We start from the raw sequence: 18,965 nt of genomic DNA, 5'->3' as shown, positions 1-18,965 counted from the left end.
TCTTTCTCTAAAATACCTCATTTATTGAATTTACAGGAAAATGGCTAGCATGCCAATCAATGGACAACCAAATCTTAATTTTTGGAGCACAGAACAGATTTAGATTAAATAAGAAAAAAATTTTTAAGGGCCATATGGTAGCAGGCTACGCTTGTCAGGTGGACTTTTCACCAGACATGAGGTAAGTTTAAAACTTCTAACCCGTTCTAGTATTCAAATATGATATAAACTGTTGTTGTACAAATAACACTTTACACATCACTCTCACATAATATATTTTTATGAAAACTCGATAATCTGTTAACATTTTCAAAATGCTGGCTATAAAGGCGAGAACAAATTAGGAAAATTACATTTTGCTTTTTTTAGGTTCTTGCTTTAGTATATTCCCTTCTATTACTTAGGCTTATGCCCTTTAGTCACCTAATAAATCCCTGTCAATATAACCAAAGCCTTATTTTCTCTCTGCTTTTCTAAGCAAGACTAGAAGTGCTATAATCACTGTATTGCTATGACTGAATGAACACCAGAAGAATTAATTGTGTATTACAGTGTTGCAGTTACAGCTTCACTACAGCTTGTCTGTGCTGAAACCTCTAATCCAGCTTTTGAATATTTCTAGGTCACACTGGATTTGTGAAGCCTACAGCATGATTCTTAGTTAAAATGTATAGGTAGAAGTAATTTAGAAATCCCAGTAACTTTGTATGTTTAGCTTAGTAATTGGGCCTACCTCTGATTCAGTCTTAGATGTATTCAAAAGATATTAAAGCCAAAAAGTAATTATGAAAGTGGTAGAGCTACTATGATGGAATCAATCTAAAAGTGTTCCCTAGCTATATGTGGAATTGGTTCTCCAATCTCTGTTTCTGACTATCTAGAGACTGATTGTGTAACCTCATTCATTGTGGCCCCTGGGACTCCCAGTCTTCCCAGTTAAAAATAATTTTCTACTCTTAGATTGGTTGGGAGGTTTTTTAAAATAGAATTTCAAATTGTAGACTGCTTCATGTTCTACCTGTTATTCTGAGTATTGTATATTTGCATTGGATTTTTTTTTAATGTTAATGTGAAAAGACAGTATCTTCCCCTATTCTTCATTCACCTTACCAGGTTAAGGTATTTGAATAATTTGAATTTATTTTTCTTCCCATTATAGTTATGTGATTTCAGGAGATGGAAATGGAAAATTAAACATTTGGGACTGGAAGACCACAAAACTCTACAGTCGATTTAAAGCTCATGATAAAGTGTGTATAGGTGCAGTGTGGCATCCTCATGAAACTTCTAAGGTCATAACATGTGGTTGGGATGGTCTCATTAAATTGTGGGATTAATTAGATTAATCCTTAAACTAGCTAGGATCATTTTTGATCCACTGTCATATTTAATGTATTTAATTATTAAATGTATCAGATGATAACTTGATTTACAGATAATGTTGATGACATTGACCCATTGTTTAAAAAAAGAAACTGTAAATTTGACATAATTTCATTTGCAACTTAATTTTGTTCTTTATAAATGTTATTTATACAGAAAATGGCTATTGACTTTCTATTTGACAAGTAGTTACAATTGGCAAGCAGTTTGAGTTTATACCCATGACATACCGAAAGCATCCTTTTGGAGTCAAGAAAGAATCCCTAGTGGATTTGGGATTCTAGAGGAGGTAATGTAATTAATTATTCAGAAAAATACCATGTATTTACCTCTTCAGCCAAAAGGGCAGTAAAGAATAGGGATAATATAATTTAATGTAAATTTGGAAGAAGGAAAAAACCACCCAGTTACTGTCCCCATTATTTTCACTGGGTCAAGTTCTAATCTTTTGGCTTCATGAGTTCCACTCCCTTTGATGACACATGTTGTGTATTTTTAGTTGTAAAGCAGTAATCTTCTTTAACTGCATCATTCCTCTAATTATAAACAATGAAAAATAAAAATCAGTCCAGAGTTCTTTCGTTGACTTAATTCCTGATCAGTATAGACAGGACTGTATGTATTTAATCAGAGAATTACATTATATCTGAAGATGGAACTCAGGAGGATGCACCAAGACTTTGAATTTTATTTACATTCACTGTCAGTAAAGACCTGGCTACACTTTGAGAAATAAAGATCTCCTAGGTCATTGCTTCGCAGCTGTAATTACTGAAATCCTCCTCAGAGGAGATAAAGTACGATGGGTAGAGTCCAAGATGTCAACTTGTAATTTCTTTGAAGCCATGTGTTTTATCTTTAAAATTATTCCTATTTTACCTGTGAATATATACAACAGGACTTTTTAAGATTAAAAAATTTTTTAAACGTCTATGTCTGAAAAAAAAAAAAAAAGTGACACTCCCGGAAGATGGCTAGAGTTCCCCAGTTTGAGAAGCGGTGACCATGGTGGAAAATAGTTTTTAAAACATCAGATTATAAAATCAAGATAGGCCAGGCGCAGTGGCACACGCCTGTAATCCCAGCACTTTGGGAGGCTGAGGCAGGTGAATCACCTGAGGTCAAGAGTTCAAGACCAGCCTGGCCAACATAGGAAAACCCCATCTCTACTAAAAATACAAAAATTAGTCAGGCTTGGTGGCGGGCGCCTGTAGTCCCAGCTACTCAGAAGGCTGAGAGCAGGGAGAATTGCTTGAACCCAGGAGCAGAGGTTGCAGTGAGCTGAGATCATGCCTCTGCACTCCAGCCTAGGCGACAGAGTGAGACTCCATCTCAAAAAATAAAAGAAAATCAAGATAACCTCTTGAATGTAGTAGCTCATAGCACTTTAATTTGGCAAGCCATTTTTCCTGTTTTATTGTAAGTCTATATTAGATGTTTGAATATAGTTTGAAATATTTCACTACCATGCTGAAAAAGATTGGTTGATAGCTCTTCGGAGTGCTAACTGGAAGATCAAAATCATGTCTCTTGCTGATAACCTAAGAGCATTAAACTCTGAGTCCAGTGAGGTCATAGCAGTGTATGCTCCTTGCCCTTACGGAATGTCCATTTTTAGAAATTTAGATTTTAAAAGGCCTGGGACATATGACCAGGCCCTATAGCCACATAAAAATAAATTTCATAGAAAAATTAATAAAAGCAGAGAGATATTTTTTGACACAGAGACAGGCACCCAAAGAAATACAGACACTGCCTAGCTGCTGCCATTTCTGTAACTGCCCAGAAGGGTGACAGATTTCTGAAGGGGAAAAGATTCAGATATGACCTTTTCTTTAGTCCCAACCACTAGTTTTAACAAATGTGAATTATTGAAACGTGAAGGGACAAAAAGAATCATACATTTAAACTGTCTTGTTCAGCACACCAGTATTGTATGTTATAAATCATCATTTCTAAATCTGGATTTATTTTGTTGTGTTTTTGACTGTTTCTAAAGTAAGTGTATATAAAAGTTGTCTCCTTTTTAAAAAGATCATATTTTTAAATAAAGCATTTTTTGTAGAAAGTGCTATCAAAATGTTCATCTTGTTCATCTTTAGTCTCCTTTTAAGTCTTAAGTGTATTGAGACACTAGATTAAGCCATTTGCAGTTTTAAGTGGATCATATGGAGAGAAATGATGCTTTAGAGGTGGATGTGGTTTACTCAGGTATATCAATGGGTTTATGATTATATAATAAAATACACAGCAGTACCCTCAGAGCACATTAAATGTAACACATTCCATATTTATTCATTTAGTGGTGGCACTAAGTCATGATTACACAACATTTTAGAGTACATAAGTGAGTGGGGTTATATTTCAGCATAAAAAGTCTCAAGATCACGTGGTTACTGGACTTAGGTGGTTACCATCTGGCTCCTTTTCCTTTTTGCAGCCTTTTTGTCATATCCAGGACAGATTTCCTTCCTAAAAGTTAGGATAAAAGTGATGCTTTAGTGAAAGATTTACTAGAATGAATATTATATATTGAGTCACAAGCCGGAAATATTTTGTCCTAAACAAGGAGCAAATTTTAAGATTCAAAAACAGGGAGTAGTGTTACACAGCCACATTTCTAAGTAGTTCTTGAGGCTACATTGTGGGGCTGGCTGGTATCCTTGGTATATTTATAAAATACCTGTAAGAAAACATTGACTTTGAACTAGCAAACCCTTAGATGGTAACCATAAATATCACAACACTGAGAACAATTATAGAGACTTTCCTTGAAGAACACTGTTTCTCAGGGTATGGACTGAGAACTGTCTGCATCTGAATTACCTAGGGCTTGCGTTGCTTACTGAGATATAGAATTCAGAAGAAAGTAGGGATTATTTGGGGGAGACATCATGAATTCATGTATGGGAAGGGGTATAAAGTGGCATCCAGGCCCCAGTATCCATCAGCAGTATTAAATGTGGGTCTCAAAGTAAGACCTGGGGAAACTGATTCCATTTATCATCACAGATGCATATTTTTCACATTTTGACATTTTTGAATAGGGCTATAGTTAAATGAATGTCGTAGTCTAATGGGCAGCATTCAGTTCTTTCTTAGTGTATCGTAAAATAATTGATGAAATACAGTGAAAACAAGGCAAGTACGAAGGGCCTGAGAAGAAGAGAAGCTCCAATGGAAGGAAAGTGTCTATTGCAGCACTGGGCTCAAAATTCATGTTGTGAAATGTTTCTTTGATCACTGAGTAAAATGAATGAACTAACTGAAGATTCAAATTTAAAGTATATATTAATATGTATATGTAGACACACAAATACATATCTAATCACTAGAAAGCTTTTTTTTTTTGAGACAGAGTTTCAGTCTTGTTCCCCAGGCTGGAGTGCAATGGTGTGATCTCAGGTCACCACAACCTCCACCTCCCGGGTTCAAGCGATTCTCTTGCCTTAGCCTCCCAAGTAGCTGGGATTACAGGCATGCGCCACCACGGCCCAGCTAATTTTGCATTTTTAGTATAGATGGGGTTTCTCCATCTCTTGGTCAGGCTGGTCTCGAACTCCTGACCTCAGGTGATCTGCCTGCCTCAGCCTCCCTCATGGGATTACAGGCATGCGCCACTGCGCCCAGCCAGCTTTTTTTAAATGTAGAATTTTTGTTCCCAACTCAGACCTTCAAATCAAAGTCAGCACTTTTAGCAAGATCCTCAAATGAGAACCACTGAGGTAGAGTCCCGAATTTATCTTGGGCATTTGGGAAACTAGACTATTTGGGACATGTAAAGTAAAAGAGAAATTTAGCTGGTCAAAAATATGCACTGTACACGTGTATATGTGCATGTATATGTGTGTATAATGTATGTGCATAGTATATTTATATATACATGTTCCATATTCATAGTCACTTTAATAATTGTGGAAACAACTTTCTCAACCTAATTGCAATTTTATCTGGAACTTAAAAGAAGTCACAGACTTGCAGCCAACGCCCTTAGAGTGACTTTATTTTTAGTGACAGTAAGTGAAAGTGAAACTCTTGATTCTACATCTTCTTATATCTGCAATAGCTGTCTTCAGATGAGTTTCTTTCATTCCCCACTGTCCAGCCTCCAGCATTTTAGATCTGAGGGAGCAACTCGGATCTCCATTTTTTATTTGTTCTAATACACTTCTTCTGTCCAATAGGTATATGTCCGTCATATATGTGATTTCAAATTTTCTAATAGCCAGATTTAAAAGGGACTTAATAATATGTTTTGACATATCCAAAATTTTATCTCAAGATGTACTCAATTATTTTAAAAATTAATATTTTACTTTTTTTTTTCTTTTTTTTTTTTTTTTTGAGACGGAGTCTCGCTCTGTCGCCCAGGCTGGAGTGCAGTGGCCGGATCTCAGCTCACTGCAAGCTCCGCCTCCCAGGTTTATGCCATTCTCCTGCCTCAGCCTCCTATTTTACTTTTTTTATATGGAGTCTGAAATCTGGTATCTATTTTACACTTACAGCACATCTCAATTCAGACACTACATTTTCATCAAAGTATTTTATCTTTCATGCAAAGTAGATTCACATGCCCACATTATTTCAAACATACTTCAAAGTTTTCCAATAACTAAACCAAGTGCAGTCACATGTTGCTTAACAACGGGAATAGGTTCTAAGAAATGTGTCATGAGGTGATGTCGTTGTCCGAACATCATAGAGTTATGTATGTACCAAACCGAGGTGGTATAGCCTACTCCATTGTATAGTTCCATTATAATCTCAAGGGACCACCATCAAATGGTGGTCTGTCACTGAGCGAAAGGTTATGTGGCATGTGACTGTATAATATTTTTAATTTAAATGAATTAAAAGTAAATGTAATTTAAAATTTAGTTTCTCAGTTAACCACAGTTTTAAGTGCTCAGTAGCAACATGTGTCTAGAGGCTACCATATTGCACAGTACAGTTCTAGTACCACTTTTTACATAAGAGTGGCTCAGATACTCAGTGTGCTGCCTCATCTTCTGAAAAACATTGTAAGGTTCAATCTGATCATAAAATATCTTATATAAAAAATACAAATGCTTGTATTTTTCTCTGCTACATTTTGGGTAATTTCCTCAGGTCTGTCTTGCAGTTCATTTTAAAGTCTCTTTAGCTGTGTCCAGTGTGCCGTTGTTCCATTAAACTTGTTTCCATGGCTGTTTTTTTCTGGAAGGTGTATTTGTACTTTTTTATATTTACCTGTTCTTTTTCACAGTGTCGTATTTTTTTATGGCTCCTATATAGTCCTTTATGCCTTTAATCATGATAAATCATGTATATTATACCTTCTTTAAGATTGTTATTCTGTTATCTCAAGTTCTTGGGCTGAAAATCACATGGTTTGTTGTGTCTGCTAACTCTACCTCATAGGGGACTGTTTATTTGCTTGTCAGTTCTAATATTTTATTATGGGTCTTGTTTTTCTAAGGAAATACTTTGTAGCCTGGATTGGTGAAAAGTCCTTTCAGAGTGGTTTTGCATCTGCTTCTGCAGTATACCCCTGAGGTATCACCCCTAGAACCTGTTTATTTGTTTTAATTTCCAACTTTTAAAGTTCAAGGGTACATGTGTCAGATGTTCAGGTTTGTTACATGGGTAAACCTATGCCATGGTGGTTTGCTGCAAAGATCATACTGTTACCCAGGTATTAAGCCCAGCATCCATTATTCTTCCTGATCCTCTCCCTCCTCCCATCCCCCACCTTCCAACAGGCCCCAGTGTGTGTTGTTCACCTATGTGTCCTTATGTTCTCATCATTTAGCTCCCACTTAGAAGCGAGAACATACGGCGTTTGGTTTTCTGTTCCTGTGTTAGTTTGCTAAGGATAATGGCCTCCAACTCCATCCATGTCCCTACAAAGGACATGATCTCATTCCTTTTTATGGCTGCATAGTATTTCATGGTATATATATACCACACTGTCTTTATCCAGTCTCTCACTGATGGGCATTTAGCTTGATTCCATGACTTTGCTATTGTGAATAGTGCTGCAGTGAACATACCTGTGCATGTGTCTTTACAATAGAATGATTTATGTATATTTGGGTATATACCCAGTAAGGGGATTGCTAGGTTGAATGATATTTCTGCCTCTAGGTCTTTGAGGAATTGCCACACTTGTCTTCCACAGTGATTGAACTAATTTACACTCTCACCAACAGTGTAAAACCATTGCTTTTTCTCCACAGCCTTGCCAGCATCTGTTGTTTTTTGACTTATTAATAATAACCACTCTGACTGGCGTGAGATAGTATCTCATTGTGGTCTTGATTTGCATTTCTCTAATGATCAGTGATGTTGAGCTTTTTTTCATGTTTGTTGGCCACATGTATGTCTTCTTTTGAGAAATATCTGTTCATGTCCTTTGCCCACTTTTTAATGTTTTTTTCTTGTAAATTTGTTTAAAGTTCCTTATAGATGCTGAATGTTAGACCTTTTCCAGATGCATAGATTGCAAAAATTTCTCCCTTTCTGTAGGTTGTCTATTCACTCTGATGATAGTTTCTTTTGCTGTGCAGAGCTCTTTAGTTTAATTGGATCCCATTTGTCAATTTTTGCTTTCATTGCAATTGCTTTTGGCATCTTCGTCATGAAATCTTTGCCCGCGCCTATGTCCTGAGTGGTATTTCCTAGGTTTTCTTACAGGGTTTTTATAGTTTTGGGTAGAATCAGCTTTTTATCTTAATTTCTCAGCTTATGGTTTTCCTCATCATGTGATTAGGATAAATTCAACTATTCAACTCCTTGCACAGGCCTGAGGTTTCACTTTCTCATAAATACTTTTCTTTGTACTCAGAGCTATAAGCAGAGATAAGCGTCCTTGTGCTGGTGGATGTAGAATTTTTAAGTCCATTTTTCACTGAGGTTGTAGTCCTCTAAGGGTCCTCTTTGCTGTAGGTGTCCTTAGCCCCAATCCTTTCTCCCCAGTACCAGGTCTTATCTGGTGCTCTAGCCTCTATCCATTACTGGTTACACTAAACTCCAAGGGCTACTACAATGTAGGTTCTTGTCTACCTGTGTGGCTCTAGGCTCCCTCCCTCTGGGCTTTTGTATCTGTAAAATGTTTTCTTCTTAGACGTTCAGTCATACACACACACATACACACACATACTTATATATGATATACACACATATGTACTTGCATGTATACAAACACATATATACACATACATGTATATATATGGAAGGATCTCTGGGAATCTATGTATAATTGTATTTTGTATCTTTAGATGTCGCCATGTTATTGGAAATGTCTAAAAACAGGGATGTAATCTAGTGCAGTCTAAAAAATATACTACATTCTGATTTTTAGAACCATGTGAGTTTCAGTGTGTGATACAAAAAGGTACTTTCCTAAGGGTACTTCATCTCGATGACCAGAGAACCATCATAATGGATTCACCTTTCATCTGGGCTTTTTCTGCATAAGCACATCATTTGGCTTCTTCTGAATTTATCAGAAGACTTCCCTTTACAGCACTTGTCTTAATCCGTTCAGGCTGCTATAACAAGATACCTTAGACTAGGTAATTTATAAACAACAGAAATGTATTGTTCACAGTTCTGGTGGCTGAGAAGTCCAAGAACAAGGTGCCAGCAGATTCGATGTCTGATGAGGGCTAGTTCTCTTCTTCAAAGATGGTGCCTTTTCACTGTGTCCTCACATTGTAAAAGGGGGGAAAAACTTTCCTCAGGCCTTTCATAAATGCACTAATCCCATTGACAAGGGTTCTGCCCTCATCACCTAGTTACTTTCTAAAGGCCCCACCTCATAATACCAACACATTAGGAATATTTCAACATATGAGTTTTGGAGGGTCACAAAATATTCAGACCATAGCAGCATACAAATTAAGAAATTATCTTACCATTGTCTAAGCCTCATGTAATCACAGTTGTCAAAATAATGAAATTTTCAAGCTAGAAGAAACTTTAGAAATTAAATATTCTAACCTAAGAAAATAGTTCAAGAAAGGTGAAGACTTGCTTGATACAGCACAGCTAGTCAGCAGCAGTATCAAGAGTCTCTTATTTCATCCTACTGTCCTGCCTCTATATAATGCCACTTAATTGTATATTTTTAAAACTGTTGGATTCGTGTTATAACCTTTGTGGTTTCTAGGCTTGCTGTCTCTGAGCTAGGTAATTTAAAAGAAACAACTATTTACATAGCGTTTATTTCATCCTTTAGTAAAACAAAACCTGTAACTGAAGACATTCTCACGGCTCCTTCCGTTAGAGTTGTGCCCCCATCACTTTCTCTTTGCCCACAAGGAAATCTCTGGCTCATGTTTCAGTCTCTACAATATCTTTTCTCACCTTGATTTTACTCTTTCAACTATTGTCTTTATTATGCACTTTATACTCCATGTCCTATAAAAACTATGGCTTGAATCATTTTTGTAAAAATGCCCCTATCTTTGGTAGAAATAGCCTCGCATCATCCTACCTTCCTTCTCTCATTAACTGAAAAATATTTCCATATTATTATGAATTGTGGGTCCATATACTGACTCTCAAAAAGACTGCTGGGAGTTGCTTCCAAGAAAGGACAATGAGAAAGATTGAGGTTTAATATCCTAGGACTCAGATATCTTCTAATAATAATTGAGCCTTCAATTATTATTGTATTCATTCAATTCAATTATTATATGGTTCTCAGTTCCCCAAGGCCAAGATTTCCAGGTTGGCGTCCGTTAATCAGGAATAGGGACTACCACATGCAGTGCAATGAAAAGCCATGTCGAGAAGAGAACAAATTGTGTCCAAATTTAAATAACAAAATGAGAGACAGTGGTCCATCTAAATTCCAAAGATATTTTTAATGCCAGAAAAAACTTCAATAACAAATGATGAAATAATTTTTTAGAAAAATTATATGGAAATCGCTTTTTAAATTTATATTCAACAAAAATGTATTGAACCCTTTTTACCTAGCCACTGGGGTTGTAGACATGGCCCTTACCCTCATGGAGTGTACAGTCTGCTGGGAAAACCAGACATTATACAAGCAGAGAAAGTACAGACAGTGTTAAGAGAGGAAGAATAGAGGACATTGTGGGGACACATAGCTGGGAGCTTTAAATAAGAGGGGTCCCTGAGAAAATGATGTTTAATCTGACATCAAACCTTGAGAAATAGTATTTTCTTATACAGATAATTTTTATTGACACACAGTTGCAGTTTCTCATTATGTTATAGAACACACTTGGACCTTTGTTTATTATATAGATTCACCCAGGAGTGATATTCAAAATATCCAATGACAAGTAAGGCAAAAGATAGGCCAATTAGAACAGAAGCAAGCCACAGCGCTGGGTCGGGATCCTGGAAGCTGCCTTTTGTGCTGTGCGTTAGCCTTTAATTGCCCAGTCATGGGGAGAGGCCTGGGCATCCTGGGAGAGGGTCTCCAGTGGAGAGGGACCATTAGGGAACCACTGTATCTCTACTGGTACTTTTTTAAAAAGTATAAATATGTCCAATGTATTCCAAGGGACATATTTTGTTTTAGTGGACAAATAAACTGTATATATTTGTGGCACACAACGTGATATTTTGTTATATGTATACATTGTGGAATACTAAATCAACTAACACATCCAATACCTCAAATACTTATTTTTTGTGGTGAGAATATTTTAAATCTACTCTCTAAGCAATTTTCCAGTATACGATACATTGCTATTAACTATAATCACCAGGTTGCACATAGCTCTTCTCTACTGGTACACACTGATTAGATATCAGTCCTGGGCACACTTGGTTTCTCTATTAAAATTCCCTAGTCTTGAATAGTTTAGTCAAATTCAATCCCCCAAATTTAAATCCCTTATTATTTAAGATAGCCACATTGTACAAAACTAATCACTAACAAAAAGTTAAAATAGTCTATCTGAGAAAAATAAGAAGTTGCTGGTTTTAAGAAAGCATTAAATTTTAATGTGTTGGGAACCATTTTTTCCACATAGTTCTCTTTTTTGTTTGTTTGGTTTTTTTGTTTGTTTTGAGATAGAGTCTCACTATGGTGCCCACACTGGTCTCAAACTCCTGGACTCCAGTGATCCTCCCACTTAGCTGGAAGTACAGGCACATGGCACTGCACCCAGCCTCCACATAGTTATAAAGCGTGACAACATTAAGAATGCTTGATTTATATTTCTTAAGAAATAATCAAGTCATTTAAAGAACAATCTCTAAATGTAAGCAGTTCTAAGAATATATTGAATCTTTGGGTTATGATTTTATCTGATAAGTTCAGGCACCTCTTTCAATGTAGGAAAAAGTAAGACATTTTAGCATAAGGTTAAATGTATTATTGAATCCACAAAGTATCAGCAATTGGCTAGTACAGAAAGAATTATGTTACTGCTTAAGAATCAAACATAAATTTATCTCCATCAGAAAAGAACATTACACTAATTGAGCTTGGAGGTACTGTTGTATTGTTAAGTATAACGATCTATTTAAATGAGGTCATCATTTTTACACTTGCAAAATATGATAAGCCTGGCTTCCAGGGACTAATCCAAGCTTTGCAAAATCTAAACATTTAATGCTAAAAAATGCAATTCTTATACTTACTAAAAGATCTTATAACTAAAGCAGAAATGCTTACATGAATAACTGATTTGTACTAAACACTGTTAACCCATGAGTTTGTTTATGCCCTATCCTGAGGTAAATTCGGACTTTTGGTTAATTCTAGCAGAAATTTGTTCACTTCTCCCTGGTTCTTCATTTGAACATGTCAAATAGTTACAAATATTTATATGATAACCTTTTCTATTTTAACTGCATCAAATATAAGCACTGTAAGAAAAGAAGGGGAAAATCATTTTTCTTTAACAAATTATGACACAGTTTATGCTAAAAGGCAAATTGTGAATTTCTTTCATCCTCATATGGCTTACACCTACAAAAGAGCATTGTTACTTATTTGATAAGAGCATTATCAAATGGGTATTTTCAGAATCCTTTATGAACACTGCTCTAGTAAAAATTTAGGAGATGCATGTCACAGATATTCACATCTTAGCTCATTTATCTGCAAGTCAAAGACTAGTTTTAAGCAAAGGAGAATTACTTTGCTTAAGCAACTCCAAGTGACTGCCATTTCTAAAACCCAGGAGGAAAGTGACAAGTACTGGGACAAGCCAGAAGAAGAGTCATTTCCAGGCCTGCAAGAGCTTTTCTGGCAACCTAAATATATTGACAGAGAAGTTGTTGGGTCTCCATATTTCTTCAGTAAGCTTCCATTTGGCAGGCCCACTTTAATCAAGTAGATTATTTAAGTTCAGCAACCCTGCATGCTACAAAATAATTCTGACTCAAACTTGCAGGCCTTTTTTATTTGTAGTTTCCCCCCACTCCGCTTTTACTAACAGGGAGGCAAAAATGTGTCCTTTGGACACAGCATCTTATGTTTGGTACAGGCTTTGGAAACTGCATTGTGGATGGGACCAAACACGGGCTTTTGGGGATCTGACAGACCCAAATGTAAATGACTGTTCCTCCATCTACAACCTGAGTAATCTGAGTAAGCCATTTAACCTCTCAGAGTTTCTTTCTTCTTCTTCTTTTTTTTTTTTTTTTTTTTAACATGGAGTCTCTCTGTGTCCCCCAGGCTGGAGTGCAGTGGCGTGATCTTGACTCACTGCAACCTCCACCTCCCAGGTTTAAGCAATTCTCCTGCCTCAGCCTCCCGAGTAGCTGGGACAACAGGCACACGCCACCACGCCCACTCATTTTTTGTATTTTTAGTAGAGACGGGGTTTCAACGTGTTAGCCAGGATGGTCTCGATCTCCTGACCTCGTGATCCGCCCGCCTTGGCCTCCCAAAGTGCTGGGATTACAGGCGTGAACCACTGCACCCAGCCTCTCTCAGAATTTCTTTACCCATAATATTGGAAAAAAATAAACTTCCTTGTTGGGAGAATCAGGAATAAGCTATGCACATGGTCTGGCGGGCAGTAAGCTCTCAGTAAAGAGTAACTTGATTTTGTTTGTTTGTTGTGTGTTGTTTGTGTTGCTCTTATGGTGGTTGTGGTGGTGATGATTATGGTTTTGCCTGTTCCTCATAAGAGGATCTTGTGTTTGCGTGTTCACAAGCAAACAGTGCTACAGTAGCCTGGTCTCCTTCTCATGGCCTGCACCGGTAGTTCTCCACAGTGGGTGATCTTGCCCCCTTGGGGACATATCCTACAATGCACAGAACAGCCCTTCCCCCAGTAAAGAATTATCCAGCCCAAATGGCAATAGTGCTGAGGTTAAGAAACCCTGGCCACCATGATAAACATAATAAACTCTAGAGGCAGGGACACCTTAACAACCATCAGAGTACTCATCACAAATTTCAAACTATCCATGAAGGGAATGAAAGGGACCATTTTAGAAATAAGCATAAAATAAGTATGAATAACTATTAAACAGGCTGCCTGGTCAGTGAATGTGGCTGGGTATGTTCATGATTTATTCTTTTTTAACAGTACATTCATTCTTGCTTCAGATACATATAGCATGATGAAGTCAATGCTCGACACCACCAACCTGAAGTAAATAGTTAACTTGCCGTAGACAAAGGGGCTTTCAGTAATGCCCTAAATCTCCAATTCCACGAATTAAAAATCTTAATATGGGTGTGTTACATATCTAAAAGCTGATTAGACTGGACATTTAAGATGAATACACTTTCCACATTTTAATGTATAAAAATGTTTATATATTTCAGTATATAAAAGTTTTATGAAAATAAATCTGTTATATAATCCAAACAGAACTGGCCTAAAGCTTTGCTTTGGAGATGACACCATATAAACTAACAGTATAAACCAATTTAGAGTGTGCATGGACCCTTCCGCACATCTGAAATACCTCTGTACATTGAAACGACTAAACTGCCTTTTCAGATCACGCTTACTCAAGCTGGTCCTCTCAGCTCAACAACTTTTATTAGTGGACTATGAGTTTTAAAATAAAAAGCTCATGTGTATATGTATTTTTTAATTATCACAACTAACTCAGAAAGTCCTGTTCTCTTTCAACTCAAGCTAGTGAGTTCATCCTAGTCTAATATGGTTTGATTTCTCACTTGAGGAATGGCATTTTCAAACCACTTCAAGAAACAAAGAGCCAACCTGGGGAATGTCTGAGGGTAGAAGTAGGTACAAAATTGGGAAAAGGGGTAAAGTCTAGTAATAATCAGTATTCTACTCCCTCCCCCCAATTCTTGAACAATATACATACAGTTTTATACTCAGGAAAAAAAAAATGCCAAAAAATATATTTAATTGACAATAAAGTAATAATTTGTTTTTTATGCTATTTATTTGAAATAGGATTTTGGAAAATTATGCACGTGTTTAATCCTGTAAATAGTAATGAGAGAGAGCATTTGAACCACTGATAACCTAAACTTTCCATTTAATTTTTTAATGTAGAAAGGATTGGTGCTATTGAAAAACTGTCTAACTATCCTAGGAAAATGAGACGATGGTCCTCAGGCCACAGTCGTGTAAGTGATGCCAACTGCGAGTAAAGAAAAATGCACTTAACATTATTAGACATAACATATTTTTAAAAAAAGATTTCACAGCATAGGCAAGTCTGTGGGTGGAAAAATCATGTTTGAAGGCAGAAGAGGCAAGAGCAAAGATACCCAGATCCTGCTCTGTGCTTAGTTTAATAGGAAGTGAAGGGGAATTAAGGTTGAGTATAAAAAACATCTTGAGTTGAAGCTCTTTTTTTTTCCTGTGCACAAATAAACTTTATTCAGGTATGAAAAGCAAGTGCTTTTTCAAATATGTCAAATCTAAAAAGTGTAATACCCACTGTATTAGTCCATTCTCACACTGCTATGAAGAGATACCTGAGACTGGGTAATTTATAAAGGAAAGAAATTTAATTGACTCACAGTTTAGCATGGCTGGGGAGGCCTCAGGAAACAGTCATGGTGGAAGGGGAAGCAAACACATCCTTCTTCACATGGCAGCAGGAAGGAGAAGAATGAGAGCCAAGTGAAGGGGGATGCCCCTTATAAAACCATCAGATCTCATGAGAACTTAGTATCACGAGAATAGCATGGGGGAAACCACCCCCATGATTCTACTACCTCTCACCAGGTCCTTCCCACAACATGTGGGGATTATGGGCACTACAATTCAAGATGAGATTTGGTTGGGGACATAGCCAAACCATATCACTCATGGACTCATAATAAAGTAAGCATTAAAGGACTTACTTCAGCGAGGAGAGCACAGACTGAAGGAGCCAGATGGAAACAAGAATATGTGAGTCAAGAAAATGGTGAAACATGCCAGTAGGAAAACCTATCTATATATCTAACTATCTATCTATCCATCTACCTACCTACCTACAATGGTTAATTTTATGTGTCATCTTGACTAAAGGGCGTCCAGATCTTTAGTTAAACATTATTCTAGGTATATCTATGAGGATATTTCTAGATGAGATTAATATTTAAATCAGTAGACTGAATAAAGCAGATTCTTCACCTCAGTGTGAGTGGACCTCATTCGACCACTTGAAGGCCTAAATAGAACCTAAGGCAGAGTAAGGAAGAATTCATTCTGTCTGGCTGTCTTCAAGCTGGGACATGGGTCTCCTGCCTTCAGACTTGGTCTCGAACTGGAACTTCCACCTTCGAGTTGAAACTCTTGATAGTCTAGTCTCTTTAACTCAGTGACAGAATTTGGTGCATCCAAATTCCCAGAAATCAGAAGTATTGCTGCTTATAAAGCCACAGCACGGCCTCAGCAAAGGCTGAGAAGGAATGACTGAAATCAACAATGTTGTAAAGAATATCACTGACAAGGTAAATAAGAAAAATCTTGAAAAAGCAGAGTCAAATTCAAATTTAAAACCCTATTTTAAACAGTAGGCGAAGAACTTAAAAATCTCACCAACCTAGTAAAAAAGGAAATGTATATAATTTCATTTCAATGTTGGTGAATTCATAGATTACAGATACACAGAGAATTTTAGGGAAAACTGAGATGAATGGGGGATAATCTTCCAGATTACGGTGAAGGAAGCGTCTGGGCAAATAGGGGTGACTGTGTTCCTCCCTTTAACAAGTATTAACTGTGCCCCTATCACATGCCAAGCACCAGGCTGCATGCACTGCAAAGGCAATAACACACTCCCTGCCTCAAGCAGGGCACAGGCTAGCGGGAGACTGGATGAGTAAACTCATGATTAGAATCGCGGACATGCTCCATTCTTCAAATATTTTCTTGTGCTCTTGAGGACATCCTGCATCCTATTTCCATCTTGTATTCACCCAACTCAGAGTGTAACAGCTACTTGCATTGAAAATGTCTTTCTTCAAGAATAGCTGAGGTTTAGATAAATCTTTATAACTGTGAAAAAGCCTGAAATCCTTTTGTTCTAACTCTTTGAGAAGGCTGTACCAGAACCTCACGACGCTGCTGTCACTGCCACTGACCTCAAACCCAGGCCAGTGGAGATGGATCTCAAAGATGAGCTGTCCAATCCGCTCAAGAACATCTTCCAGAATAAGATTTTCCAAAACTTTCCATTCTGCACTTTCCAGATCTGCCTTGAGAACGTCAATCTATAACAAAGCAATGAAATGAGATCAGCAGATTTAGTAAAGCCATCTTGATATCGGGAGTTTCACATTATAACTATCTCTGAAGGAAGCAGAATTTTTAAAATTTTAGAGCTGAGGGTGGTTTTCAAGTGGCCATTTATGACATGAATTTCTAACCCCATTCCATACTAAATGTTTTGGTTTTTTGTTCTTGTTTTTAAGAGATGGGGGTCTCAATATGTTGCCTAGGCTGGTATAAAACTCCTGGGTTCAAGCAATCCTCCTGCCTCCACCTCCTGAGTAGCTGGGACTACAGGCGTGAGCCTGTTATGTTAACATATGTTAATACACAAATGATGAAATGCCAGGCAAAAATCACAACAGACTGTCTTGCTTTTTGCCCAGTGGGAATGGATATCTGAGAAGGAGAAGGTAGAGCGAGTGTATCACAGACCTCTGTGCACCCCACAAACTATCTGCCACCCCAGGAAACTCAGCCAAGTCCTGACAGAAGGTGTCTACAGAAAGGAAGTGACAGAGGGCCACTGCCTGCAGGGACTATCTTGCAAGCCTCATTCCCCCAACTCCAACTTCATCAAGACTGGACACCAAGGAAAAAGTTATTGAGTATCTGAATATTGGACTATAAAAAAATTATTATTCTATGATTTCTTTACAATGTACATACCAGTATAGCATTCTAAAAAAAAAAAAAAAAAAAAAAAAAAAGCAGCAACACCATCCTCTGCTTATTTAATGAACACAAGTTCACATTCAAGTGAGACAGAATAAAGGAAGAAGAGGATTGGAAGATCAATATTTTGCAATTAATCAAGTCATGAGAATCCGCTCCTCTTCACTGCCCATGCAAAAAAATCCGTTAGAACACCAGAACCCTAAACACAGTGAAAGTTCATCTTTACCAAGTAATTATATGTACCTGACACCATGCTAAGGGTTTCCCCTTGCAATATCCATTTAATCGTCTCAACAACACTGTAAGGGTGATTCTGTGAGTATCCCTAAAGTTTAGGAAACCAGACTCAGTGAGGAACCCATCCCCAGTCACATGGCTAGAGAGGCAGTGGTGAACTCTGAACAGAGTCTGTCTACAGAGCCTGTGTTCGTAACCCCTACATAACATTGCCTCTTCCAATACACCCAAGAGGAAAAATGGGTAACTCAGAGTCCCAACGAGGTTTGGAGTCTGGAAAATAAGGTGCTATCTAGAGAGCGAATATAGGTCAGTGAATAAAGTATTATTATCAATATTGCCAGTTTACATTTGCAGAGCACTTTTCAAGGGGCATAATTTTACCACATGGAGGAAAGCTGACAGCATTCAGACATAAACTGGAATAATGAGGCTGGAGGAAATCATTGCAAAGGCTGTAGCCCCACGAGGGGACAGCAGAACCTTAAGCAGCCCTTCAGGAAGCTGCTGACTGAAGTCATGAATATCCTGCCCCATGAAAGTGAAAATAACTTTGCTTGTTTAGAAAAACAGATAAACACCAAGATGTATGCTACCCATTATTTCCCTTCTCATTGTATGTCTGTTTGATAAGTTTCTCATATGAGGCTCAAATGTGAGGCTCCTTGTGCCACAGAAACATTCTGACATAGTTTGGATGTTTGTCCTGTCCAAATATCATCTTGAAATATGATTCCCAATGGTAGAAGTGGGGTGTGGTGGGAGGTGTTTGGGTCATAGGGGTGGATCCCTCAAGAATGGTTTGGTGCTGTCCTCGAGATACTGAGTGAGTTCTAGCTCTGAGTTCCCGTAAGATCTGGCTGTTTAGAAAGAGTGTGGCACCTCTGCCCCCCTCTCTCTTGTTCCCTCTCTTGCCATCTGACAGGCTGGAGCCTCCTCACCTCCCACCATGATTGTAAGCTCCCTGAGGCCTCACCAGGAGCTGGTACCGGCACCATGCTTCCTGTACAGCCTGCAGAACCATAAGCCAAGTAAGCCTCTTTGCTT

At 37.6% G+C, this 18,965-nt stretch overlaps 3 protein-coding genes across 3 annotated transcripts in view; 2 read left to right on the top strand and 1 right to left on the bottom strand.

Moving 5' to 3' along the window:
• The window catches only part of CDC40 (cell division cycle 40), a 50,117-nt gene extending 46,666 nt beyond the window's left edge, over positions 1 to 3,451 (top strand). The window contains exons 14-15 of the mRNA XM_050789047.1: positions 37 to 181; positions 1,160 to 3,451. Coding sequence (XP_050645004.1) covers positions 37 to 181; positions 1,160 to 1,337 — 323 coding nt within the window. The 3' untranslated portion in view covers positions 1,338 to 3,451. The remainder of the gene's footprint in view (positions 1 to 36; positions 182 to 1,159) is intronic.
• The window catches only part of GTF3C6 (general transcription factor IIIC subunit 6), a 1,097,326-nt gene that overhangs the window by 330,177 nt on the left and 748,184 nt on the right, over positions 1 to 18,965 (top strand). The window lies entirely within an intron of this gene.
• The window catches only part of METTL24 (methyltransferase like 24), a 113,924-nt gene continuing 107,945 nt past the window's right edge, over positions 12,987 to 18,965 (bottom strand). The window contains exon 5 of the mRNA XM_050789118.1: positions 12,987 to 17,005. Within this exon, the coding sequence (XP_050645075.1) occupies positions 16,691 to 17,005 (315 nt within the window). The 3' untranslated portion in view covers positions 12,987 to 16,690. The remainder of the gene's footprint in view (positions 17,006 to 18,965) is intronic.

This window comes from Macaca thibetana, chromosome 4 (assembly GCF_024542745.1).
Source record: "Macaca thibetana thibetana isolate TM-01 chromosome 4, ASM2454274v1, whole genome shotgun sequence".
Lineage (NCBI taxonomy): Eukaryota > Metazoa > Chordata > Mammalia > Primates > Cercopithecidae > Macaca > Macaca thibetana.
Note: the sequence above shows the minus strand (reverse complement) of the source record. Positions and strands in the feature narration are given on the sequence as shown.